General features: G+C 46.4%; 2 protein-coding genes across 7 annotated transcripts in view; one reads left to right on the top strand and one right to left on the bottom strand.

The window, feature by feature from the left end:
- Positions 1-18,450, top strand: part of COL18A1 (collagen type XVIII alpha 1 chain) — a 147,175-nt gene extending 128,725 nt beyond the window's left edge. For all 4 annotated transcript variants that reach the window (XM_081200459.1, XM_081200456.1, XM_081200458.1 and 1 more), the window contains 18 exons: positions 1,623-1,685; positions 2,927-3,001; positions 4,581-4,616; positions 5,124-5,177; positions 6,484-6,558; positions 7,496-7,570; positions 7,713-7,755; positions 8,428-8,490; positions 9,380-9,423; positions 10,233-10,355; positions 11,065-11,218; positions 11,336-11,412; positions 12,022-12,150; positions 12,737-12,772; positions 13,246-13,563; positions 14,498-14,695; positions 15,283-15,398; positions 15,959-18,450. In XM_081200459.1, the coding sequence (XP_081056585.1) occupies positions 1,623-1,685; positions 2,927-3,001; positions 4,581-4,616; positions 5,124-5,177; positions 6,484-6,558; positions 7,496-7,570; positions 7,713-7,755; positions 8,428-8,490; positions 9,380-9,423; positions 10,233-10,355; positions 11,065-11,218; positions 11,336-11,412; positions 12,022-12,150; positions 12,737-12,772; positions 13,246-13,563; positions 14,498-14,695; positions 15,283-15,398; positions 15,959-16,172 (1,893 nt within the window). In that variant the 3' untranslated portion in view covers positions 16,173-18,450. The remainder of the gene's footprint in view (positions 1-1,622; positions 1,686-2,926; positions 3,002-4,580; positions 4,617-5,123; positions 5,178-6,483; positions 6,559-7,495; positions 7,571-7,712; positions 7,756-8,427; positions 8,491-9,379; positions 9,424-10,232; positions 10,356-11,064; positions 11,219-11,335; positions 11,413-12,021; positions 12,151-12,736; positions 12,773-13,245; positions 13,564-14,497; positions 14,696-15,282; positions 15,399-15,958) is intronic.
- The window catches only part of SLC19A1 (solute carrier family 19 member 1), a 29,108-nt gene continuing 18,122 nt past the window's right edge, over positions 16,625-27,610 (bottom strand). For 2 of the 3 annotated variants that reach the window (XM_081200812.1, XM_081200813.1), the window contains exons 3-6: positions 26,202-26,958; positions 24,523-24,715; positions 23,063-23,204; positions 16,625-19,977 (exon numbers count right to left, since the gene is read on the bottom strand). In XM_081200812.1, coding sequence (XP_081056938.1) covers positions 19,804-19,977; positions 23,063-23,204; positions 24,523-24,715; positions 26,202-26,958 — 1,266 coding nt within the window. In that variant the 3' untranslated portion in view covers positions 16,625-19,803. The remainder of the gene's footprint in view (positions 19,978-23,062; positions 23,205-24,522; positions 24,716-26,201; positions 26,959-27,610) is intronic. The other variant, XR_014009811.1, reaches the window with a different exon arrangement.

Here is a 27,610-nt window from a genome sequence, read left to right as displayed (position 1 = left end):
CAAACCAATTTACAGTGGTGCCCCGCAAGACGAATGCCTCGCAAGACGGAAAACCCGCTAGACGAAAGGGTTTTCCATTTTTCAATGCGCTTCGCAGGACGAATTTCCCTATGGGCTTGCTTCGCAAGACGAAAATGTCTTGCGAGTCTTGAGATTTTTTTCGCTCCCCCCCCCCTTTTTCTAAGCCTTTAATAGCCTTTTAGCAGCTAAGCCGCTAAGCCTTTAATAGCCGCTAAACCGTTAATAGCGCTAATCCGCTAAGCCGCTAATAGGGTTGCTTCGCAAGACGAAAAAACCGCTAGACGAAGAGACTCGCGGAACGGATTAATTTCGTCTTGCGAGGCACCACTGTAGTAGTCCATTTACTGACATCTATCTGCATATGTGTAAAAAAAAGTTTTATAAAGCTTCCTAGATTGCTCACCTGGAGACAGTTTTGGCACAGCTGATCAGGCAAGTGTCTATTCACAACCCGCTTTTTAAAGTCTTGGCACTGTGACTTGAGTTTGATTTTCTTTGCCTGTAAGATTTGCCTGTAGATTGTATTATTCACCCCCCCCCCAAAAAAAACACACCCATAGCAGCCTATTACTACTACTAATGACTTTGCAGCTGTACTAATATGTTCTGAACAGAGCCATTGAAGTCAGAATGAATGTGTGTGAAGTGGCCCTGGCGAGGGGTTGGGTGACCTTGCTCCAAGCCTCAGTGAGCAGCTCTCCCCCCTGGGGGCTGTTCTGGCTGAGAGCTGCCCCAGAGCAACCAGATGCAAAGGAGGGCAGCTTTGAGGCTTGGCAGCAATCGAGCTTTTGTTATGTTTTGCTTGTTTTTATTTGGTCAGCGGTTGTGTATATTGGACAAGGAATGGAACGAGAGAGAGAGAACCAAACAGGAAGGATGTGTGTGTGTGTGTGTGTGTGTGTAGGGGTGGGGAGGTGGTTGCAAGGCGCTCCTCCTTTTGCTTCTTTCCATTTCCTCACCATCCCAGGCAGGGAGCAGCAGACACCAGTCCTGCTGTATCACCTGCTGCTCCCGCATTTCGAGAGCTAAAGTGCACATAGCTTTTCAAACTAGGTAGATCACTAAATGGATTTTCTCTGGCATTTTTTCCAGCCTTAAACCCCACTTTTCCAATTAGTTTTTCCTCCCATTTGCATGCTGTGCTAGCTTGCACCAGGAGAATAAGACAAACCACCTGCAAATCTACAAAGGGGAGAAAGTACAGATGGACTAGCACCAATAACCAAACTCTTTTGAGAACTCTAATAAGTAATTATATATATTAAAAAAGAATATGCAGATTGGCCTGACTTGTTTTAAAGCAGGGCTTCTCTGGCGCTTTCCACAGTCAGCCTCCCCCAAAACATGAAAACTACTATTTTGATGGCTTGCTTGGCGTTATTTGTAGACCAGAGGCTCATCCTTAGGCCAAGGCAAGCAGATCAGAGCAAAGGAGGGGGCCTGTTGGCTCACAACATGCTTTAATATCCCTAGATAAAGGGTGTGCAGTTGTGAGGGGGGGGGGGAGCAAAACAAACAAACAATATTGCTCCACTGACTCCTAATACTGAAAAGATGGGCCATGTGTCAATGTCATCAGGTGTAATTCTCTGTGATTCCAGGGGCCAGTGGGACCAAAAGGTGACACAGGATCTGCAGGTGTTCCAGGCTCTTCAGGTCCAAAGGTAAGACAATCATAGAATTGTAGAGTTGGAAGGGACCCCCAAGGCTCATCTAGGAATCTCAAAGCATCCATGAAGGTCACGGGGTCAAGCCCCATGTTGGGCAAGATATTCCTGCATTGCAGGGGTTTGGACTAATGCTCCCTTCCAACTTTACAATCCTATGACAGGTGGCCGTCCAACCTCTGCTTACAAACCTCCATGGAAGGAGAGTCCACCACCTTCTGAGAGAGTCCATTCCACTGTTGAACAGCTCTGTCAGAAAGTACTTCCTGATGTTTAGTTGGAATCTTCTTTCTTGTAACTTGAAGCCATTGGTTTGAGTCCTACCCTCTGGAGTAAAGCATTCCAGTTTGCAATTTGATCACCACAACGCAAATTTCTCCACTATCAAGAGGATTCTTACAATTTGGCTCCTGGCCTTAGGCTGCAACCCTAACTAACCCTGCTTAGCCAGTGTGGTGTAGTGGTTAAGAGCGGTAGACTTGTAATCTGGTGAACAGGGTTCGCGTCTCCGCTCCTCCACATGCAGCTGAAGGGTGACCTTGGGCTAGTCACACTTCTGTGAAGTCTCTCAGCCCCACTCACCTCACAGAGTGTTTGCTGTGGGGGAGGAAGGGAAAGGAGAATGCTAACTGCTTTGAGACTCCTTAAAGGGAGTGAAAGGCGGGATATCAAATCCAAACTCTTCTTCTTCTTCTTCTTACCTGGGAGTGAGGGAGTAGGACTTTCTTTTGATTAGACATGGTTAGGATTGCAGCCTTAGTTCCAAACCGTTTTCCATAATCCAAATGTCTTTCCAAAGCACCAATTTCTATTTCTTTGCACTTCTTCAGCCTTATAACGATTGATTAAGGGCATGGCAAGCATAGCATTTCATGTTTTCATGAACTCTCCATGAACAAATGCTCATTATTGCCAGCCATCATCCTCTATTGGGGAATCTTACTGCAATAAGATCATTGTACTAGATAGCTTATGACATGGGTCATGTTTCCTCTGGAGCAATACTTCAATTGTAATTATTTATTACATTTGTTAGTCACTTTAACTTACCCAAAGTGACTTACAACCAAACAACCCCCCCCCCCATAAATACATTAAAACATCCCACCTATTTCTAAAAGGCCGCATATAGTTAAAGGCCAGAGGCCTGGTTCCAGAGGAAATTTTTTGCCTGTTTTGCAAAGTTTCTATTTTCACAAGCATTTTGTCTTCATTCTTGCCATTTGTCTTTTGGACAGGGTGAAAAAGGAGAGCCAGGGGTTATAATTGGTCCTGATGGGACAGTCATAGCAACTAATCCAAAAGGAGAAAAGGTAGAAATAAGCATGCTTTCATTTGAATTTTTTTCTCTCTCACTTACCCAGTTTTGTTAGCTGAAGGATTTCCCCCTCCATGGCGTAAAGACTGGTATAGAGCCCCTCTAAAAGAGAGTAAAAGATTGAGAGCCGCCACCCATGCTTCTGGGAGAGTGTGTTACTGAGTTTTTGGATGTGCACCCTCTGGAAAAGTTGTGTTAGCAAACACACACATGGGTGGGATTACTCATGTGATCTGTACTCTTGAGATCTTTTCTGGGAAAAGGGAGGAGAGGGTATTCATTGCAATGTGACCATGAAAGTGACTATGGTTGGTGAGGTGGTTCTCTGGCAAGGACCACTCACAGCCTTTGTGTGGTGATTGAGTGGGCAGGGGGACATGGGCACTGCCAGGGTTTGGGAAGTCCCAAGCAATAAGATGTTTGTACCAATGTTGCTTTGTCTCTCCCCAATTACCATCCTGATAAGAGTGTGTGTGTGTGTGTGTGTGTGTGTGTGAGAGAGAGAGAGAGAGAGAGAAGAGTCCCCTTTTCCTTGTTAAGGACCATAAGGTGTTTATTTGTTCATATCTAGTTTATTAATATTATTATTTAATTACAGGCAAATGCAGGGGTTGAAGGCAGCACATATTTAGTCTTATCTCCCCTCCCTCCCCAGCAAGATCTGAATAATCACAGCCAAGGAGTCTCCAAGGGGAGACTTTTTCCCTAAGATTTTCAGCCATGAGGCCTGTTTGTGGGGTCATTCTTATTGTGCTGGAGAGGCAATACTTGAAAAGGATTATCCCCTCACATGTCTGTATTATATAAGAAATATGCAGATGTATGCTAAATCTCCAATGAATGTCTAGTTTGACCCTTAGCGACCATGGGCTTCCCTCTAGCCCAGGGTGCTCTAAATCAGGACATTCCCTTCAGTGCAACCCGCCAAGGTCAGTGGCAGATGGAGCCCGGAGGCAAAAGTGTACAGAATGGCAAATGTACATTTCAACTTTGTCCAGTAAGCTAGTTTCTGCACACACTCACAAACCCCTCTGTAGTCTTCATGCAGAGAAGCAAGAGGCTTTATCAGATAGAGAGGATACACTCCAGTAAGGCAAAGTACTTGGGGTGCGAAGCGGGGCTGGAGAGAGGGGGTTCATCACCCCTGTTGTAAATAGTAGTGTGGGATGCCTCCAGACTCTCACTATTTTGTGGGAGGGATTCAAGCGCATGCCAGAACTTTAGGTATGCACATTTCAAGTGGCCTAAAGGGCTCTGTTGCCCTAGTGGAAAAAATCCACTTTTAAAAATTATTTGGCTTATTTGCTGTTTAGAAAGCGATGGGGAAATGCATTGAAAAATGTGGAGTGAACAATTAATTAGCTAAGGGAAAGGCATGTAAGCAACCCACAATAAAACCGGGTGAATGCAGGATGAATGTTTGTTGTTGTATATCCACCCTGCAAACAAATAGAAATGAATGCTTAATAAAGACTGAAGATAATCTAAGCTCACTGTAAACTTCGTGTAAGCAAATCAGGATGAGTGTAAGCAGCTTGTCTGGAGGGTCTAATTGTCTCTGCTTTTATTGCCAGGGTGAACCAGGCCTGCGAGGACCTGTGGGACCAGCAGTAAGTTACAAAGGGTATCTTTGCTTATATGCGAGGAATTTACATATATCTAAACATCCATTAAGCACAAATGATAGAATTTAATTATCTTCTCTGTTGTTGTTCTTGTTGTGTGTGGTATTGCTAGTAGAGCTTTTGTGTAGCTCCTATTTATTTCAGTGTGGTTACTTAGGAAAGTCGAGTCTGCAGCCAAATATTGCAGTGTGTTTTCATCTCCTAGTAGGAATCCTTCTGTTCAGGTTTCTGCCTGCCCTTCCCCAAGTTTCTGTAAGCCATAAGGAGTGTAAGCAGGGTATCCCTTTCCCCTCTGGTGTCTATATTATGTCAGCACTTACTTCCTGAGTTTGCTATTGGAGGGAATGATGAATTCCTTGTCTTCTGCTTCCATTTGGAATTATAAATCCTGTAGCCAGCCGATGGTATTACATCACAGATATTGCAGGAACTCGCATTTACAATCTCTTGCCATCTTTCTAAGCCTGCCTTTTCTCTCTGTTCTTCTTCTAGGGGCCACCTGGGCGGCATGGACAGAAAGGAGAAATTGGCTTTCCTGGAAGACCTGTAAGAATTTTGATTTTTAGATTGTCTTCAAGTGTACATTCCCTTATTATAAACGGAATGGGGGAAGAGGAGTAAATTCATCCACCTCTAGAATAGTCACTGTTACCTCTCTGCTAGATAGAAATTCCAAGGGAAGCTGCAGAAATCAGACTCCGACATTAATTCACTCCAGTCTGAACCATTAACGAAAGGGGATCCTAGGTAAAAGGATGCAAGGGCCATAACAAACACTCAGTGGCTCTGCATACATCTGGAAGTGGAATCATGCTTCTAGGTCCCCTCAGCTGGCACTCCCTCCTGCCATAAGCATAGAGGCTCTGGGTACATTTAGATACAACAGGACCATCCTTTGTCTCATGTTCTGCTGTGAGATCCTGCCATGCTGCTCCTACCAACACATGGTTTGTCCCTGCATTCCTTTCTTCAGGGTTGTCTTTCTCCAGTCAGGATGAAACTGCCCTTCTCCTGGTCCTACAAGCCCCTCTTTCCACCATCTTGTTCAACAGAGTGGCTCTGGCTTGGTTACTGTCTCTATGTCTTGCTGGTGTGTGACAGTGCTAAGAAAGGACAGAGGTTTGTCATGTGACACCAGCAAAATCTGCCATGAGCTTCCTTCAGGGACCTATGAAAGTATCAAGGGTTTCACCTGCTGTTTGTTCCCTTTAATTCTAACTTCATATCGACAGCTCTGGCCTTCGCAGTTAAATCATCTATTCCGAGATAGAACCGCAACATAGTTTTACCTACTCTTGAGGCATTTACAGTGGTGCCTCGCAAGACAAAAATAATCCGTTCCGTGAGTCTCTTCGTCTAGCGGTTTTTTCGTCTTGCGAAGCAACCCTATTAGCGGATTAGCGCTATTAGCGGTTTAGCGGCTGTTAAAGGCTTAGCGGCTTAGCGGCTAAAAGGCTAATAGCGGCTTAGCGGCTTAGAAAAAGGGGGGGGGGAAGCAGAAAAAAATCGGAACACTCGCAAGACGTTTTCATCTTGCGAAGCAAGCCCATAGGGAAATTTGTCTTGCGAAGCAGCTCAAAAACGGAAAACCCTTTCGTCTAGCGGGTTTTCCGTCTTGCGAGGCATTCGTCTTGCGGGGCACCACTGTAGTTTCAGGAGTAGTATGTAGGAGCTCCCCTTAGAGAAATTGTGAGATCTCAGTAGATTCTTCTCTCTTTGCCCTTTCACTTCACCCGATGGGAACACAAAAGGTGATGTTTGTAGCGCCCTTTGTGCTCTGGATCCTCATTACTGCTGTGTCATTACAAGGGTCCATTAAGCTGACTCAGCAGTTGCTTTTTGTCCTTTGCAGGGCCGACCTGGTATGAACGGGTTGAAAGGAGAAAAAGGTGACCCAGCAGACGCAAGTGGAGGGCTGGGCTTAAGGGTAAGTGGAAAACTGACACATCTCTCTGCATAGTGCAGTTTATGCAGCGCTGCTAGCTTTGATGACCTTTGTATCCCACTGTAACCCTGAGCATGAGCATCATCAGACTCTGTTATGAGAGAAGAAAAAGGTCTCAGGAATCCCCAAGGGGCATCTGAAAACGACCTTGCTCTTGTCCTAGTGTGGCTGCAAGTATCCAAATGCAGCAGCGGCCAAGCATTTTTGTGAGAGCCCTATTTCTCATGTGTGCTGCCTCCCCTTTGCCTTGGAGTGATTTTGCTTCTGGTCTACTTAGAACCAGGGAGCAGGCAGCAGCACAGCACAGCATTGGGGAGGCAAGCAAAATCATAGGCCTAATTCTGTCCTGTTGCCAGACCCCTGGGCTCTCGTGCACCAATCCTAGAGTGCCATAACCACCCACCGTGTGGACTCTAGTAAAGCAATGCTAATCCTGGTCCAGGCACTGCAAGAACAATTTTGTCAAGTATATTGTGTGTGAACGCTCTGATTTCCTCTGCTGTTGCAGACAGAATAATGAAATATTTGAAGCCTGGAGTCCTGGAGTCTGGGATTTGGGGGGAAGTATTGTCTGTGGGTGGTGGAAAGAAACACAAACCTTGTTTGTTTTTGTAAATGCCGAGGACATGCATGATAAGGAGGTGGAACTGAGTGCAGGATGCATTCCACTGACCGTGTCATCTTCCTGTCTTCCACCTTTTGAGTTGACCGCAAGTCCCGGAAGTAGAAGCAATGCCACATCACGCAATCTTGTGTTCCAGTTAAAACCAGGAGCAGCACCCACCACCCACAAAGTGGTTGCAGAATTGTCACTGTTGAGTGGATATTGGCTAGTGTCCCGTTCTATTCCGTCTGTTCTGCTCTCAGTCAGTTCCCCACATAATTAATGGGATGTCTGTTTTTCTCTTCCTCTCTCTAGGGTCCTCCAGGGCTCCCTGGCCCTCCTGGCCCCCCAGGTCCTCCGGGCAGCATAGTGCCTATTTATGACAACAATGTGAGTAATGGCCTACGTGCATTTTCCTTGCTGGGGGGAAACATGTATAAATGCCAGAAACTGAATGTTTTGTTAGTTATACAATGATTGGGTAATAATGTATTTCATGGGGGGATTTATTTTGTTTATTTTGCAACTTCAGGCATTTGGTGAAGTGGGACCACCAGGGCCTCCAGGATTGCCTGGTAAGGATGTTGCAGAAGCGGTTAAAGCATGGGGTTGGATGACAAAGATCGGCTTTCCCCATCAGATTCCTGGGGTGAATCCCTCTATAGCAGCAGGAAAGGGTGGATTCATAATTCCTTTTCCATGGTGCTCTATGGGTCACCATTAAAGACTTCCCATATTAATGCCAGTCTTTGCACAAGTAGGCATTGGGACCTGCTGGCCTGCCAGCCTGATCCAGCCCACCAAACCTTTCCTGGTTGCACACCAGCCCCCTGAACCAATATGGTGGCAGTAGCAGTGCCGCTAGAGAAAAAAATGGTGTAGTGGGAACACAGCTGTTTTCACCCTTATCATGATACTTGGCTGGGTGGGGTGTTTGCAGATCATCCCATCTGATGATTGGGCACATGTCAGCTGTGGGGCAGCTGCCATGCTGCCCACAGCATTGCAGGGTGATGTGGCCCTTGCACTGGAAAGATTAGCTACCCTTGCTGTACAGAGCATTGTTTCCTTCTAAAAGGCATTTGGAATCATTTTTATCTGAACCGAATGTGCAATTAATACCCTTGCATGATAGTATAAACCAGTACGTTCCTCTAGCGGTTCTGGAAGTTTTGGACTATGGATGTGCAGTGCCTTCTCACTGGCTCTTGGGGACTGTCTAGCCTTATGCCAGGACTTTGTTTCAGGCTACCATGGTTCTGCTGGTCCGAAGGGAGAAAAAGGTGATGTGGGTCCTCCTGGGCCCCCAGGTAAGATTTCCTGAAGTGTTGCTACTTGCATTTAACTTCCACCTTTTAGCCAACACTTACCAAGAGGTATCATGGATTCATGAGCTAGTGGCAGTCATGGAAGCCTCTTGGGACTTGGCTCATGTGCTTGAGCTGTGTGGCACTCAACTCGTCTCTATGCATTGCACACCTCCAATAAACCTCCATGCACCTGCCTTAGACCTGCAGCATGCTGTGGTTTAGGTGTGTTTTCTGATGCAGCTGCACCACACAAGTTCTTGCTTTGCAGCAGGTTTCCATCACTATTAGCCTATCGTTCCTATTTTATGTCTCCAACTAGGTGCATCCAACAGCTTTTGTACAGGCTAGTTCTTGCGCGGCTTACCACAGAGTACTCTACAAAATCTAAGACCTGCAGGGCTGGAATAAACCTGGTGTCATTTAGTCAAGTTACATGCACCAGTGGCACCTTCACTGCCTTAAGCATAGAAGCCAGAGATCAAACCTATGTGCAAAGCAGGCAACAGACGTACCTCTGAGCTATGGTCCCTCCTTTTCGTTGTGCAGGAAGCCAAAGCCTAGCTGAGCTTGTCTGTATCCTCCTGGAGAAAAATCTGTAAAAGTTACACACTGGCTTTATCAGTGCAAGCCTTATTGGAACAAGTACAAGGCTTATTAGCACAAGCTAAAATAATGCATTTTATATGAGTATTGCTTCCAAATTTTTCACCCAGTGATACACAAAAGCCCTTTCCATACAGTCATAAATGGCTGGGTTGTGCCATGACGGCCCATCATAAGAGAAAGATCCAAAGATCACAATGGAAAGAAGCCCCACATTGAGCAGAGTTGGTTTCTTTGCCCTTACGAACTTCTCATTCTTCTCCCTTTCTTCTCCCTTTGTCACAAGGCCAGTTCCCTTATGACCTCAGCAGATTTGGCTCCACCTTCAGGGTAAGTGTCTGCCATTTGGGAGGAATATACAGATTTTAAAAGAAGCTTAAGGGGTTTTGCTGGGGGGAAGGATAGGCAAAAAAGACTTTGCTGGATGGCAAACAGGTTTGGGCTGATATGCATTTAATGAGGTCAGGGTCACAGGGATAGGCAAAAAGACTTTTTGTTTGATTTACGGTACTCTTTGCTTCTAAACTTTATAAGCTGCCTTTTTGGGTAACTATCCTTGTAAGGTGGTTTTCATAGTGTGTTTTTTAAAAAAATAAATTGAAGGACAGCAAACAAACGATGAAGACCATCGTACAATACAAAAACATAAAGCTTTATAACCAGCCATCATCATCACAACCAGCATAATACAATTTAAAACCAGTTATTTTATCCAAGATATTTTGAATGATTGTATTTTTTCTCTCGCTCTTCCCCTTTGTCGGTTTTGATGGTTTTCACGTTAGTTGCCCCTGAATATTGCTGAAGCTTCAGCTCGGAGGTGTCTTCACCTGTCATTACAGGGGCTGAACAACTGAAGTCCAGCTGGTGTATTGGTGCTGGGTGCAAGATGTAAGGGAGAGAGAGGTCTGCCCAATGAACCTATTTTACTCAGATATTCCCTAATGTGACGGACCGCTCTGACTCGTGCCTAGAAAGCATGAGTCAAGCAGAAAGCTGCTTGGACCCGTTTTCTAGGCACAGCACAAGGGGAAATGTGGATAAGCCAGAGGAACAAGTCTAGAAGGAAATAGTGCTCATCTTGGAGAATGCATTTTGTTTGGCCACTGTCTATTTGCTTATTTAATATCTTTCCATAGGGAGAAAGAGGGGACAGAGGGGACCCAGGGCTGAAAGGTGAAAAGGGTGAGCCAGGCGGAGGAGGATTGTTTGGATCAAGTGCTGCTGGACCCCCAGGCCCCCCAGGATATCCTGGTCTTCCGGTGAGATACCCCACACTGCATTGTCACGAGGGCTGGTGGCCAACATCTTTCTACCACGGGATAGTCTTCTGCATTCTATAATACTTACCAAGGCAGGGGAAACTGAGTGTGCAAGTGGCACCTTTGGTAGGGGATTTAGGCAGAGGAGGATAAGCACCCAATCTCCAAGGTGCAGAAGTTCTTAAGTGCATTGCAGTCCCTGCCTTTAGGCAGAGTAGGGTAGCTGCCACAGGTGGCAGATTTTGTTTTACATCATCCTGATGGTGGGGAGGAGAGGCCTTGCTTTGTGACTAGCCTTCTCTTATCCCATGAGGCTGTCCACCGTTACAAATGCTGTTTTGCCCAGAGTGGCAGAAGCAGTGGAGAGAGACTGTAGTAGCAGGTGGGAGAACAAGGGAAGTGAGAGAGGAGGCAAGTTGTGGGGTGGGCACCTGGAGTGGAAGGGTTACTGGTTGTTAGAGCTTTGGATAATTTACCTTGGGGCATGACATTTCCTTTGCTCCATGTGCTGCGGGGCCTAGGAAGCTGGAAGAGGAATGTGTTTGTGTGGGGCAATGGAAGGAGAAAGGGGGAGGAAGGATTAGAACTATGCATTTGGTTATGAATGTAATTAATTGCTTAGGCGGATCAGTACCGGCAGGTGGATGTTTCTGCCATTGAGTAAAACTTCAGTGGTTCTAATATACATGTATGTTATTTGCTTCTTCAGGGCCCCAAAGGGGACAGTATTAGAGGGGCCCCTGGCCCTCCTGGCCCCCAAGGGCCTCCTGGCGCAGGATTTGAGGGGCGCCCAGGAACCCCAGGACCCCCGGGTCCACCTGGCCCTCCAGGACCCCCTTCCTTTCCAGGACCCCATAGGCAATGTGAGTAGATACCTGATTCTTTCCCAGCTACTCATTGCAAATGGCCCTGCTTTAGGCCTTAAAAACAAGCTTTGTGCGAATATACCTGCTTTAGCTCTGGGTTTGTTTCATTTCTAGCGATTAGTATTCCTGGGCCACCGGGGCCGCCAGGACCACCGGGAACTCCAGGCACCAGTGATGCATCATCTTCTGGGGTAAGAAAAAGCGGCAGTGAGTCACTGCAGCCTACACAGTGGTGTTCCTTTCGTGGGGATGGAGCAAGTTACCTTCCTGTGGGTGGCCCTGATGGGTTTTGCTCAAGCAAGGATTTAACAAATTGGCTAGAGATTGCTGCTGCCAGAGTGATTGATGATGCTCCATCATCAATCAACCATTTATTGTCCAATAGGAGCAGCAGCAGCTGCTGCTGCTAGCCCTGCAAATAGGAACAGCTGTTGCTAGTTCTGGAAAGCTCTAGGGTGCTAATTGAAAGGAACGCCACTCCAATTTCTAGGAATTACAACAAATATTTGTTGTAATAGACATGATAACACTGTAAGAGTGATGACCGTGAAGTTTGTCATTGGCTTCTGGCATCTGGCTTGTGAATCTGACTGTAACTATGACCTATTATAACTCAGGTGCTCTCTATTTGATGAAGAACCCTGTGTGATTAAAGCAAGGGCTGTCATCAATATGCCCGCAGTTTACAAGCGCACCAAATATAAATTGTATTAATGATGAGCCACCACCTCGTACTTCAGACTGATGAATGGCTGTGCCCTTTTCGTTGTTCCTTTTTCAAATGATTTGTTTTCCGGCAGCTGCGAATCTTGCCAACCTATCAGAGCATGATGGGCAGAGCGCATGAGGTGCCAGAAGGACAGCTCCTTTTCATCCGGGACAGGGAAGAGCTCTACATCCGTGTCCGCAGTGGTTTCAGGAGAGTCCTTGTGAGTATGATGTGTGTGAACACAGCAGTCTTAGGGTAAGACTGTAGGTGGACTACTACCTTGGAGAGTGGTCTTTCTCTGTGGGGTATTGGCAGATGCTCTGAGCAATGCAGAACCCACTGCTAATTTATACACACAAGAGAGAATGCAATGCCACGAAGAAACGCTCCCTTGTAGCGATGAATGAGCTTCCTCTGGCTTGATTTGTAAGAAGCTTACTTGAAACAATCTGATAGGGGATCCATAGACATTGTTTCCTCCTTACCAAATGAATTCCTGGATGAGTTTCAGGTTGCAACAACTACAGCTTTATTTCATTCTGGCAAATATTCCCTTTCCCTCCAAAACCGAATATGCATTCGAAAATAGCAAAATTCATCCTAAAGAATAATAGCAATAGGGTGCTGATGGTATAGTGAACTGTGAGCTGGGAATTCCCTAGATGAATTCACTGGGTGGTCTTAGGCAAGACTTCAGACCTGCAATTTGGAGATAATAATACCAACCTAGAGTTCTTATAAGTGTTACAAAGCAAGCAAAACACATCATATAAATGCTATAATGACTTATTCTGATTTAATTTCAGCTTGAGGAAAGAATATCCATCTCTGGCCCTGGGCTGGTATGTGAAACATTATTACCTGGTGTTGTAGTATAGACTGGGTCTATTGTGGATCATTCCAAGCTTGCTAGGAGTTTTGAGATCCAGGGATTATCAATCTTTTAAATGTTCTTTAGTGTTTGGATTTCAATACATGGTGACCTATATGGTACACTCAGGTATAGATCAGGGAAAATCCAGTTGAGGCATGTCATGCAGAGGGAGTGTGACTTTTATGATGAGGTCCACAGTGGGCTACTAAGGATTTTGTATCGCCCGTACTGGATGCAGCTGATGTAGCTGGCTGTTGTTCAGACTGGTGGTGTGCATGCTTGGCTCTGCTGGTAATGCAGCCGGATGACTGTGCTGCGAGTGGCAGGAAATGGGGGGGGGTAGTGGTGGCTTTATTTGACCTGTGCTCTTCTGTGGGACGGACCCCTTAAGAGGACACTTAGAAAGGGTCCTAGGAACATTACCCTTCATTTCTGCTGCAGGACAATGAGGTGTATGATAGGCCTCCCAATGTCCACTACTCCCATGGAGGAACGGCTTCATCATCTGGATCCCAGCGCCCCTTCCAACAGCATTTGCCTGTGCATTCCCACCGAGAATACAGTGCCTACTCCACTGCCAAGCCCTGGAGAGGGGATGAGAGTGTGGCCAACCAGCACCGCCTTCCTGAGCAGCCCGCCATCCACCAGCCACACCAGGGAGCCCAGCACCAGCAGGAGCCGCTGAACGCCTTCTTCCTCAACCGCCAGCCCGATACTGCTCCTTCTGCCGTCCACACCCACCATGACTTCCAGCCTGCTGTGAGTGCCCTGCACACGTTGGCAGTCCCCTGCTGCAGTTTGGTGTTTTGCCTGGGTGGCTGCCTCAATTGGCCCTACACCAAGAGTGGGGTCATGAAAGCAGCTAGCTCCAAAGGGTCCCCTGCCTCCTGACTTGCATTGTGAAGGGTTCCTCTGTACAGGTTGTCCACCTAGCTTGGCATGATGGTCTGCCACTAGCAATGAGGAGTCTGAATGGGCTTCTTTGCCAGCAGTAGGGATGAATGAGGCCCCTTCAAGAATCCCAATCAAACATTGAAACCTCTGAATGGTGCGAGTTCAGGGCTTCAAGGGCCCCAAGGGCCCAGCCCCCTCAGAGGGTGCCTGCATCCCTGCATCCCTTTGCTTCAGATGTAGGCAGCCAGTCAACAACATACTCACTCCATCCCAGGCTGGGAGGCTGCTCCATGGGGCCACCCTATGCTTACAACTTGGTATAGGATGCCTTTGAAGAAGAGACTACAGGGGCTGACAAGCTGGCTAGTCCACACCCACACAATATATCCAGTTCTCATTTGTTGGAATGAATCCCAGAGCCATGTCGCAATAGCTTTGATGAGGGTGAGGGTGTTACTACTTACTATAACCTCTGCATTTTAGTTATAATTTGACTGTTTTGTGGACATAACCATTGAATAGGCAACTACTTCTGAAATGCCCCGCCCCCCAACAATGAATGATTTCCAGTGAGAGAAATAACAGGGCTGGCCTCTCATGATTCTCAGGAGTCCCAGAAAGCAGCAGCAAAGCCCCTCGACCCCCATGCTCAGCCCCGTTGCTGACTGGCTGCTTGTATTGTGGTGGCTGGACATTCCTCCCCCTTGCATTCTTAGCACCTCTGCCAGTTGCAGTGAGAGCTCCCTTGTGTACTGGTACAGGCTCCCTCTCATGTGTGGTCGTCTTCTTGCTTTTCCAGCTCCACCTCATAGCCCTGAACACTCCCCTGAGTGGCAGCATGCGGGGCATCCGAGGAGCTGACTTCCAGTGCTTCCAGCAAGCCAGGGAGGTTGGACTGACGGGCACCTTCCGAGCGTTCCTCTCCTCCCGACTGCAAGACCTCTACAGCATAGTGCGCAGGGCAGACAGGGGCACGGTGCCCATTGTCAACCTCAGGGTACGTCTGGTCATCTGGTCAGAGGCCTGAGCAAACACAACACTTTGTGACAGCGGAAGGCACACATGAAGCTCAGCGATGGGATTGCTGTCTTCCTTTCCTGCCTCTGTGTAGGATTGCAGCCTCTAAGTGATGTTAATTGAGGCTAGAACTACACATCAAGACTAGTGGTCAGGGCCAAACGTGCAAGGCAGCATCATTTCTTAACAACACCCAATATTTATTTACTTTTTATAAAAAGGTTTAAACCAACTTTGAAAAGTTTGAGAATGCTGGCAAATACCTTTATCTTTAATACTTGATCTGTAATGCAGACCAAGCCGTCACCTTGAATACTTCTGTAAAGAGCTGCCTTGCATTGAACTGGGAGACTGGCAGCTGTCCTTCCAGGTTCTCAGGCAGGGGCCTTTCCCAGACCAGTTGCTTGAGATATTTTAAACCATAGGCACCAGGGAGTGAACCTGGGACATGCAAGGTCCCAAGGTCTTGTCCGTGGAAAGGGCAGCCTGTCTCAAAGTTATCAGACAGGCAGAAAGTATTCTCAGAGCAGTTACATTATTACATTGCCCGTTTCTGTTCCTTTCCAGGATGAATTGTTGTTTAATAATTGGGAGAACCTTTTCTCCGGCACTGATGCTCCATTCAGAACTGGGGTTCGCATCTTCTCCTTTGACGGAAGGGATGTCCTGAGAGACTCTGCATGGTAGGTGGGGGAAATGGTTTTGTTTCTCTGAAGATTTGGGAATGCAGGTTTGCTGCCCTTCCAGCTGGGCCTGGCCTCTCTGCCTCTGCAACTCCAAGGGCATCAAAGAAGATTCCTTTGTTTATAAAGAGCAGGCAAAGAGAGGAGGAATGTGTTTGCTATCTTGTATTCTTTTTCCAGCCCCATGTGATGCTTCTCTTGGGGGCAGGTTTTCAGGAACGAAATGTTTAGAAGCCAAGAGGGTCGGCCACGCCAAGCATTTTATGTTGCCCCAGCAGTATATTATTTGTGTGTAGCATTATTTTCCTTCCCAAAAGACTGTCCAAGGTCAAGAAGTGGAGTAAATGTCCCAGGTATCTTATCCCAAGGCTGGCAGCAGTTCATTCCTACAAGATGCTGCCCAGACCAACTGCCCCCACTTTATGTGGCAAGTACGGGTGGCTTTGAGAGTCAACACTGTATGGAGCCCACGAAGCATCAGCCCAAGGGGAGCTGTGATTGCTGGGGCACCTGCAGCCACTTACGTGTGAAGCAACCCCTAACACTCTGGTGTGTTTCAGGCCTCAGAAATCCGTGTGGCACGGCTCTGACTCCAAGGGACGGCGGCTAACAGAGAGCTACTGTGAGACCTGGCGGACAGACGACACAGTGGTGACAGGGCAGGCTTCCTCGCTGGCGTCGGGCAAGCTGCTTGAGCAGAAGAGCAGCAGCTGCAAGAACGCCTTCATCGTCCTCTGCATTGAAAACAGCTTCATGACTTCTTCCAAGAAATAAAAAACGGCACACAACAAAAGCACTGGCTGCAAGTGGAGGAAGGGAACCCAAATGTTTTCCCTTAAGGAACAGGGGAAATGGGCAAGCGGTTCCCACTCCCCACCCCCCACCCGGATCATGTGCCCAAGCAGTTCCGCAATATATCAGTCAAGCAGGTGAATGAGTGACAAAGCCAAAGAGTGTCTTCCAGCGCAGCTCTGGTGCTGAATGTTTTGTGTCTTTCCTCCTGGCGTGGCTGCTGTGAATCATACCTGCCTGCTGGAGGGGCTGGAGCAGAACAGGCTTGTGTGCAAGGCAATCTCCAGGCAAGTGTGGTACACGGAGCAGTTAACTCTCTTTCTCTCTCTAATCCTGCTCATGTTTAACCCTTGAATTGTTTGTGTGTGTTAAGCTTCCCTGTTTGCCTCTCCCCCCATTCCACTCAGGTGGCCCTTAAAAAAGCCAAGGCCATGTTGGGATAGGCCAGAAAGTCTATTTATTGTGGCTGATTTAACATAAGGTAGCCCTCATACAGCAGCATCCCCCTTACTGTCAGTGTAGCGCTGCAGGTGTTTCTGCATTACACAACCTGATAACTTGTCACTCTTGGCACTCTGCCTTATAGTGGGGACATGGTGCTAAATAACACAAGCTTAGACCCTGCTGGACAGTGCATAATCATCAAAATTAAGATTTCTGTAAACACTGAGGTGGCTTTTCTGTTGTGTGCCCAGCATAGTATCAAAGGGGGGGGGGGGAATCCTGCCAAAGAGACCAGGAATTTGATTGTCTGCCCCTCCCCCCCCCCCGGAGAGTAATATATGGGCTTGCAGAAAATACACTCCCTTATCTCTGCTTGACTCACCAACCAGCATAATGCCTTATTATTTCCAAACATAGATGCAAACAACACTCTTCATAACTGGTTGCAATTTTTGCTGCAGAGTTGAAAGTATCCTTTGCTGAGACAACATGCCCAGGGCAGTGAGACTGAACCTTCAAGCCTTGCTATGGCAGAGTTCTCTCCTTTGCTTCTTCCCCCACCCAGCCCTTTCACATTGTCTAGCTCTAAAAGAGAACTAGAGGTGTTAACAGCCTCCTAAGTGACTTTTGCCTCAGCTAGTCTCCTTACAGGCCATAATGGAAGAAGAAACTGCTTGCCGTTGTAACAATCAGTATTTGGATTTGTGGGTTTGTTTTTTTTACATTTTTATACTTGCCCTGCCTTCCTCCATTCTCCATAGAGGATGCCTCTACTAGCCATATTCAAGGAGAACAGGTTAGTCAGTGCAAAAGAGGCAGGCCCTCCTGGCTGAAGCCTTGGGGGTCATGCCAGCTCTCAGAACCCTCTGTTGCTTTAACCTATCAGAAGTGTGACCAAAGCCCAGTGGTGCAGAAGGACCCAGGTTCAAGTCCTGGCACCTCCACTGTAAAGTAACAGGTGAGGTGAAAGTGTCCTACCTGAGACCCTGAAGAACAGATGGACCTATAGCGAGCTGTGTTTGCAGCAGGTGATCAGATTTATAATCCTCCAGCCAGGAATGTTCTCCTAAATATCTCAGATCTGGAATCTGTTATTAGCAACTGCTCCAAAATAAGAGAGAATACAAAATTTAAGCAATTAAGAACCATCTCTGCCCAGTATTGACCCCTTTCATTTCTCTCCTCTGTTCCCAATACACTGTGGCAGGAACCACCAGAACCAAGCCATTTCTAATAGCTGTATTTTCCAGCATTTCTTCTGCCGCATCAGAGCAGAATGGCACTGTGCTGACATTTTCGAGGGGGAAGGGCTAGAGTTCACACTAGTCACTGTCTGTTAGTGTGTGCCACCCAAGCACAGGTAGGCAAGCAGTATTTTGCCATTTTAGCGCTGAATGCAGAGTGAAGGAAGCCATGCTTATGGGTTTAACTGTGACTGAGCTTCCGGTACCTCTCCCCCATCACAGCCCTTCCACTTCAGTGCCAGAAGCCTTGGCCAGGCAGATGATTGCTGTGTATCAGTTCTGTTTTAAACACATTAATGTCTGAGCGCTTGAGTCTGTTTTGACAAACCAAGGTGCTAAATTTCTACCTAGCTTTCATTGATTGTCTTTCTGAAATTTTATTACCAGATGGGGAGGGAGGGAGAGGGAGCCTGTGCAAGTCACACAATCAGTTTATTACTGTCTACTGTATTTTGTGAAATTTTTAATGCAATTTTAAAAGCCTGTGGATCTCTATATCTTTGTCAGTTGTGTGTTGTGTTCTATAAACTGTTTTCTAAAGGCACTGAATAAAGGAAAGTATCCTCTTGTTATTTGTTGTTGTTCATTTGCATGGAATTGCAGAGGGCTCTGTCTACGTCCCTGAACTGAACCCTGACTCCATTTGCTCCAGGAGAATGGGAAAACTGCCTTTTAGGCTGGAAGTGCCAGTGTGGCACTCACAGGCCCACCAGCGTGGTATCTGGGGAAAAATCCACGATACACAATAACAGACTGTTTGCTCTTCCTGTTCAATATCTGTTTGCACTGACTTGGTCTTCCTACACTGAATGTACTCCCAGCACACATTTCACCTTCCCTTCTGAACAGAACAGCATCACAAAGAGCTTTCCATGAGCAAGTGAGTGCCTATGGGCTGATGGGGGGGGGGGGCACGGCTACACCTTTTTGTGGCCATGCTCCTTTTCATATGGCCGCCATTTTATGTTAAGCAGCCACTGTGTGACTACCACCCATGGCCTATTGGTCTAGAAGGATTCGTGGAACTGGCTCCTGGAGGCAAAACCGGATGAAAAGTCCAAGCTAGTTTGGAAAGTCATCAGGACTCTGCTAAAGACCTGATCACTCTCACCTTCCTCTCAAATGCCCACTGAGCATACTATTGTGGCCAGTATAAAATATTATGTGACGGTGAAGGTATTTGAAAATCAATTGTCTTTGGTGGGGAAAGTGGAAGAGAACAAGTCAGAACAAAATGTAAGTGTATACTTTCCAAGGATTATGTTCCTCCAGAGGATCTAAAGTGATTGTTAAAAGCGCATTGTGTTTCGCACTCACTGTCCCAAATGGATGAGAGGACGTGAGTTAGGTTGGCAGCCTTACTCTCAGTCCTGTTTTCTTAAGCATAACTCTGAAAACAAATATGAGAAGAAGCTCAATTTTCTTAGGAGGAAAGTTTCAACAAATATTGCAGTCCATAATTCCCAGCAGAGTATATTTACTGGTAACAAATTGATTGTTTTATAAAAAAGTAAAACTATTGTATTATTTTTTTTAAAAAAGTACCTGCGTCCACCTTGCTTGCTGTTGACTTCTTTTAAAGGCTGAGGGGAAAGCGTGCAGAGTATTATCAGTGTTTAAAACTACATTCATAAAATCACCAGGTGCCAACCATAACACTGGCAAATGTCTCCATAATCTCACCTGAGCTCAGGAGCCTATGCCACACACATGACCAAGACTGGGGGGAAATCCAGTCGTCTGGTTGCGTGCTGCTGATGCACAAGCCCTAAAGTTAAGGAAGGCCTTTTCCTTCTGCAGTGATCTGATACTCTGGAAAGCTGAGATGCTTCTAAGTGCTGATTAACATGGGAGTTCTCTGTGTTACATCCCAGCTGGGAGTATACAGGTAGGCCAGCTCCTTTTCTTCCCCATCCACTGTTTTCTCAGACTTCCAAGTTAGCCATCTCTGTGCCTCTGTCCTCAACTGGCATGCTGAGTTCCTTGGGTGGTGCTTCCTCTGGAGGTTTCCTGCATCCATTATGCTTCACAGCCACATACACAGATGCAGAAAGATACACCACTGTCAGGAGCGTGAAATAGCTGAAGTAAACGTAGAACTGGAAAAGAGAGAGGGGGAGATATGATGTGTTGAGGCCCTGTGCCTTATTTTCCTCTAAAGCACTCAAAAATCAGAAATGATCAGCAGCCCACAGAAGCACAGAATAGAGCTAGGAGGGAAACTCTTTAAGAACAGGAAGAGCACCATTGGATCAGAGATCCATCTACTCTAGCGGCCAGCCAGGTGAAAATTCCCCTCAAGCTCCCACATACAGGCATAACAGCAATTGTCCCCCACTGCTTTCTGTTTGCCAGAACACAGCATCTGAGCTGGAATGTTCTATGTAGCTACCGTAAGTCAAAATGATATCCCATCTCTGACAACAGGAACTCCACATGATGTGCATCTGCCAACCTCATTTGCAGTGACATACATAAAGCTGGAACTCTAGCTAAAAAAGGCACCCTGCTTTTCCTCCAGCCTCATCGATAAAGTCTACCTGAACTAACCCAACCAAATATTTCTCCAACCTGTGCCCGCTACTTCCAGTAAGGAATATTTAAACACACATGCATAACCTGCTGCCATGCTATTCCAATGCACTGTCATCATTTCTTATCTTGTCACATGAGCAGCAGGTAATTACAAGGCTTTGTTAAGCCTTCCACAGCCATGAGCCAGCAATGACAGCCCTTACAGGAACAGATTACATTTGCAGGTTCCTGATCAGCATCTTTTAAAAAAATAATAATATAAGCTTGATTCTTGTAGGATGGATGAAGCTTTTGTTGAGGACAATGTAAGAGAAATCAGAAAATGGCAAGGATTAGTAGCAATTTACATGTTTATTAGGGGGTAGTTCTAGGACTTCCGGGTTGGCACCATCGCCGAATGGCGGACTCCCTCCGAGCTCCGGAGGGAGTCTGCTCGGCAGGGGCTGGGTCCTACCGCGCCGGCGACGCGGGGACCCTTAAAAACCACGGGCACGGAGCCCGTGGACATGGGTGACTCGGCGGGCACCGTTAGCGCCCTCCCGACTCGTGAAGTAGCCTTTTTAAAGGCTACGGAACGGGTGCCGGGGAGTGGCGTGGTGCTATGAGTCCTCTGCTTTCCCTGCCGAGCGAAGCCGCATGCCATTCGACGGAGAGCGCCGACTTCTTCTATTGAAAATTCGGACTTAAACAACAACCCGTGAGTAATTTGGAAACCGGGTTTAAAAGGAGAAAAAAAAGAATTTTTTTTTCGGATTCGGCACGAGCGGGGGAAATCCAAAAAGGAAGTCAGTCCCCCCCTATTGTAAACATTCTAAAACAAGGATTGGGCAACCAAGGTCGAGAGAGAAGCGTATTTTTGATAAAAATTATTAATTCCACGATGCAAAATTATAATAACTGTGCTGGAGGAGAAGAGTGGAGGGTGAGAACGAAAATGTAACCCCCCCCCCAGGGAACCGGGGCGATTCGTGAGAGAGCCTGGCGAAGAGAGACGGAGACTTTGACAGCTGTCAAAGTTGGAGAATACAAAGAGGACTTTGCCATGAGGACTTTGCTGGTTAGTTTTGCTACAATTTGCTACAATTTGGATATAAACTGTTGAAAATAAGGAACAACAATTTGACTTTTGGATCAGAGGAAACAAAGTTACTACAATCCCCCTAGAGGAGTTTCGGGACATTACAAGAACGGTCGTAAGTGGAAAAATATGCTTGGAATCGTACAGGACTTGTTATCTTCTGGGAAAGCTGCAAAACCGAAACAGTATTTCGTCTACAGAGGTGTTTATATTAAAGGAGACAATAGAATTATCTATTGAAGAAAGGAAGGGACTGGATGTAAGTTTTTGTTCCTGAACAACAACAACCTCTGTAGAGGCACTAAATTTCTGAATTAGAACGTTTTAGCAGCGGAACAGGACAAGAAACCTGAGAAAAGTGAGAAAAAGGAACAAAGGACTGATTACGACTTGGAAAGAACAAGGGGGGAGTTATAAAGACCAAGGAAACCAAAGGCCCTTTGGGGGCCTCTTTTAGATTGGACGTTTGAAGTTAAACATCATTAAAAAAATAATAATAAAATAAATATATATTAAAAAAAAAAGAAAATCCGGCAAGGTGGAACTGGAAAAAAAAACAACTGGTCATGGACTTGAGATTTCCAGGCTGACAATAGATAGACTGATGGATATGGGGAATTCAAACCGGGGAAGGGGGGGGGGAGATTTGGAATCCAAAGGCTGTGCAACTATTTTTATCTTTTTATACTTTTTATTTTCTATATCTTTTTATATCTTTTTGTATACTATCTTATTTTGATTGGACGTGTTTATTAAAAAAGGGAATTCGTGGAAGGAAACTGGGGCGGACCTTGGGGGAAAAACTTTCTTTCTGTTAATGATGAGGGATGGTGGAATGACTGTATAATTTAAATTGAATAGTGGGTTAAACAAATTAAGTTTTAATTTGGGAGTAAGAGCTTGTAGAACCAATTAATGAAAGGGGAATACAGTTGGGAGGGGGATGGGGGAGTCCCAGAAAGTAGACAATGAAAGTAAGGTTAAGTGTATTTTATCTTTCTTTTTTCTTTGTATTTCTATTTTTTTTGTTTTGGAAACTATAATAAATATGATTAAAAAAAAATATTAGGGGGTAGTTCTGTTAACTCAGCAGAACTTTGCTTGGCAACAAGTTCCATTGAAATCATGTGATTTGGCATGTGTTCAAGATCACTGTGTTAAAACTCTCGTACAAACGTTTTTGGAAAGGACAACTGAGTGACTGCTAGTCCCCCTAGAAACTTATCCAAAAGCAAGGGCATACATCTCTTAACATAAATAAATAAGGAAAATAAAGAACAGAAGTTCTATTTTTCTTGGCTTACATGCCTTTTCTTTTGGTTTTTGCCAGCCCTGCTTCCACTCCAAAACATGATGGGCAATGCGTAGAATGGGGCCAACAGCCAAAAGTGGTCCAAGCAAGGCAAGAGGATCCACTGCAAATAAGTCCCTTTGAGTTCCCACTACGTGGTTCACCAGATTATTCAAAGGACCTCCTTCCATAGGAGGAACCTACAAAGTAAGCCCCAAAGGCAGCTAGGACTGGTCAAAAGCCCACTGCTGCAAGCCTCAGTGTAACTTGTGCTTCTTACCTGAGGGTGGATTGAGAGACCCAGACCTCTCTTATCTGTTATGATGATAGTGATGGCAGTCTTGAGAACTGTAGCGAGAAAAGTGTTGATTCCAAACACCAGGGCACAGAGCTCTTTGGACAGGGAAGCTGCAATCTGGAAACTGTGGTCAAAGCGAGAGAAAGAGAGGAAGGCAGGTCAGTTCTGCTGGCAAGCACTGAAAAGGCACCAAGGACAAAGGGAGGGTCGCTTTATGGTTCAGGGCAAGGGTGGCCAGCCTGCGGCCCTCCAGACAATGAAGGACTACAGCTCCTATGATCCCTCACCACTGGCTATGCTCCCTGGGGCTGATGATAGTTCACAGTCCTGATACTGACAAAAGGTGACATTGCTATGAATTCTTGGCTAAGCCAGGTATCCCTGTGATAACTTTGGGAGTCCCACAGGGAGGGCCACAGGTTCTCCATCCCAGGACCACAGCCACAGATGGCATGCTACAGCATCACCGACAAACAAGGCACTCGCAAAGATCAATGCATTTTTACTTACAAGCCAAAGATGGCGTAGAGATAGGGCTAATGCTAGTTATTTTGTGTTGACCTAAGAAGGCAGCTTGGGAGTGTTTACACCAAGAGGAAAGTTTGGGAAGCTGTAATACTTTTATCACTGATGTTAGTGAAATATCCAATGGTTAAAGGCATACAGTTGCTGGCCTGGAAGAGTGCTAAAGACCGCCTAATCCAGTTCTTTGTATTTAGTTAACCATCCCCGCCTTAGTATTTCCAACAAATTAGCTAATATCATTCAGCACATTAGCAGCAATCACCGTAGCTTGTTAACCTAGGCTGAATACTAAAAACCTCCAACAACATATCTACCCTGGGACCAAAATGTTATTCTTGGCATCCTTACAAGGGTGGGGGGATATTTATTGACATTACAATCCCTCCTTTAACAAAGCAGATACTAGAAAGCTAATCTGGTCTACTATATATTGGGGTATGCATGCAAACCACCCCACATCTTTTTGCATGTTGAAAAGAGTGAGAATGACGATACAGTGGTGCCCCGCAAGACGAATGCCTCGCAAGATGGAAAACTCGCTAGACGAAAGAGTTTTCCGTTTTGGAGGTGCTTCGCAAAACGAATTTCCTATGGGCTTGCTTCACAAGACGACAATGTCTTGCGAGTTCCTGCTGGTTTTTTTTCCTTCCCCCCTTTTTCTAAGCCGCTAAGCCGCTTATCAGCTGATCCGATCAGCAGATAAGCCGCTAAAAGCCGCTAATAGCGCTAATCCGTCAATGGGCTTGCTTCGCAAGACGAAAAAACCGCTAGACGAAGAGAATCACAGAACGGATTCTTTTCGTCTTGCGAGGCACCACTGTATATATCCAGGTAACGATGGATATGATAATCGTTATGTTCCTCACTACCAGCGTGACTAATGGAGGCCTAGTCATCAAGTTGTTCTCACCACTCACATGGCTATAGGCACAAGGAACTGGTAGGAGCTCCTGAAGAGGATGTAAGCCACATAGCAGAGCCAGATGTTGGCAGTAGTGTTCATCAGCAAAAGGAGGCCTGCCTGGAATGCTGTCACTACACCAATCACAAGCTCTGACCACAGCGTCCAACGGATCTTCACGTAGCCTGCAGCAAAGGAGGTGACGGCACCTGCAAACACACATACATGTTGTCAAGATATGGATGAGAGGACCAGGTATGGACAGCAAGGCCTACACTCTCCAAAGCGGCACTCGCAACAAGGGGCACAGCAGAACAGTCATTGTTTGGAAAAACCCAAGGGACAATTTCTACCCCAAATATCCAAGGAGATTATTTTAAGCCCAAGGTAATTGAGGAAGAACTTTTTCTGTGGGCCCTTGCCTTTGCTTCCCTGAACACCTTTTGTTTCAGACATTTTTAACCCAACACTTTACACTAGGATACAAACATGCACACAATGACCCCCCCAAAAAATCCCCAATAATTTCTTGGACTATTTTATGTTCTGGACAGTCTTTTGTTTGTTTGCAGGAATAAAACTGTATACAGCTGAGCAGCTGAAAAATGGGGACATACCATACAAACAACAAAAATGTCCTAGAACGGCTGGAGGGGGGGAGATGATGGCACTCCAGATGTTGTTGGACTTTGCCCCAGCCAGAAGTTCAAACATCTGGAGGGCTATAGGTTCCCCTGCCCTGCCCTAGAAGGACTATGCAGCAAGTTATTTCTATATCAGTTCTGCAATGAAAAATACATGGGGAGAGGAATTTTTGCCCTTCCTAGTTTGATTTAGCAAGCAAGGTTTTGTTTTTTGGACAGATACTCAATGGGATTCAGCTTCATAAAGTGCAACTCTCACAGAAGTAGGGGGGAAACTTGTCCTGATGCAAATGAAGCCACCATTCTGGGTATGAGAAAAGAGTAAAACTCTTAACAGGATGTTTCAAAACATGCTACCAGCTGGGAAACTGCAGTGTAAAACCCAGAGAGTTGAGAGGCAACTCGGGAAAGCCAGTGCTCCTTCCAAGCACAGGTTCCTTGCTGGCAACCGACTGATCAAGTTCTTAGGTGTAGCCACTACGGCATCTGCTCCCAATGCTCCCTGTTCTGGTTGACAGTGACCCTACGATCCCTTTTGGCTGGAGATGGCAAATACTGAGCTTATACCCACCTGCATGCAGAGCATGCACATTATCCCTGAGCTTTAGCACACAATAATGCATGCTTGTAGACCAACCTTGCAAGCACCAGGTTGGGGAAGGTTAGTGGAATGGTTGGCTTAGATTCTCCATGCAGGGAGATTCCTGAGGTGCATCACCTGAAGTTGCTTTAAACCCAAGTAATTTTAGCAGAAATTACCTTTGCATGAATGTACCGTATTTTTCCGTGTATAAGACTAGGTTTTTTCCTAAAAAATAACGTCAAAAATTAGGGGGCATCTTATAATCTGAGCCATCTCCCCCCATTTTCTTAAATCTGGGTCCCCCAAAATAGGGGACGTCTTATACATGGGGGCGTCTTATAGATGGAAAACCATGGTCTAGGAGACTCCGCTAGGTGCTCTGAATTCATATTTGGGGCATAAAGCAGAGAGAGAAAGGGGTGGGGTTATAATCAAGCTCAAAAAGGAAACGGGGGAGGATCTATATACCAAGGAGCGTTGAAGCAGCTTCCACAGCTCCATTGTAGATTTTCCTGTTGTCTCTTGTGGGATATATCTCATTCCACAAAATCTGCACATAATACAGTATTAGGTAGTAGCCAGCAGAATTGAATATCCACCAAAGGGACCAAAGTCTTAACTGCGGCAGCCGTACAAATCCCGCCAGCTCCTTTAACATCCGGAAAAAGACCATGTTCTTCCAGGTAGGGGTCTTGTACCACACTGGATCCCCGGCCCCAGCGTTCATTTTGTCCAGCTCAGAGGGTGAGGTGCCATTGCACACAGGCTCACTCCTGTTGAAGAAGAGGCTGCGCTTGGGGCGTTCCAGGAAGAGCGTCAGCAGCAGCCCAAAGGACATGAACCCCAGGGAGATGTAATTCAGGGTCGTGAAGGTGGTGCCCCCCACTGTGACACAGAGCTGCCCCAGCACGGAGCTGGCAAAGACTCCCATGAGGACCGAGGTGCGGGAATAGCTAGCCATGCGCTGGTAGCGCGAAGGGGTGACCAGGGAGAAGATGTACGAGGAGTAGGCCACCCGCGCCGCCATGGTGATGCCGTAGAAGAATTCCATGAACTGCATGGCAAGGATGCTGGTCCCGAAGATCAGCAGCAGCCAGATGGCAATGTGACTCAGGCTCTGCAGCACCAGCACCGGCTTGTACCGCAGGTAGTCGGTCAACAGGAAGATGGGCACCAAGACAGCCATGTATGAGTAGGACAGCACAGGTGTGATTTCATTGGTTACCTGCGAGAGAGAAACCAAAGCAATTGCAACGCCTTCCAACAGCGAACGACAAAACCTACCCCTCAAAGCCCCAAGTGATGCCAACTGAAAGCTGGGTTTGAGATCCCCAGATGTTAGGAACAAAGATTCTCACTATACCTGTAGTCCAACAACCAGTCCCTCAACCACTGATTTGGAGCTCTCTTCCTACATTTATTTTGCTGAGCAAGAAGTACAGAGGCCTTATATGCTACCTCTTAAAGCAACAGCACATGGTAAATCAATGAGGCTTCAACACAACCACCCCAGCGCGTATGCAAGAGGTTACTGCAAGGGACAGCAGGCTAGACTTTGTATGTGTTCTGCCATAATCCAAGGGTCCACGAATGCAATATGCCAGAGCCCAATCAATCTCCACAAGCTAAGCCCCCAACACCACCCAAAGTGATTGCCCACATAGGAAACTTCCTTATATCAAGCCCATCTAGTTCAGTAACTGTCTGCACCAGAGGAGGGCAGCTAATGACAAATGGTCTGGGATTATGGGAGTTCCAGTCCAGCAAAACCTAGAGAGCCACAGGTTTTCTCGGCCCTATCAAGAGATGCCAGGGATTGAAACTGGGACCATGCTCTACCACTGAGCTATGGCCCTTGACCCCGGTGCTTGCATATC

The sequence above is a fragment of the Podarcis bocagei genome (assembly GCF_964188305.1).
Source record: "Podarcis bocagei genome assembly, chromosome: 1".
In the NCBI taxonomy this organism is placed as follows: Eukaryota; Metazoa; Chordata; class Lepidosauria; order Squamata; family Lacertidae; genus Podarcis; species Podarcis bocagei.
Note: the sequence above shows the minus strand (reverse complement) of the source record. Positions and strands in the feature narration are given on the sequence as shown.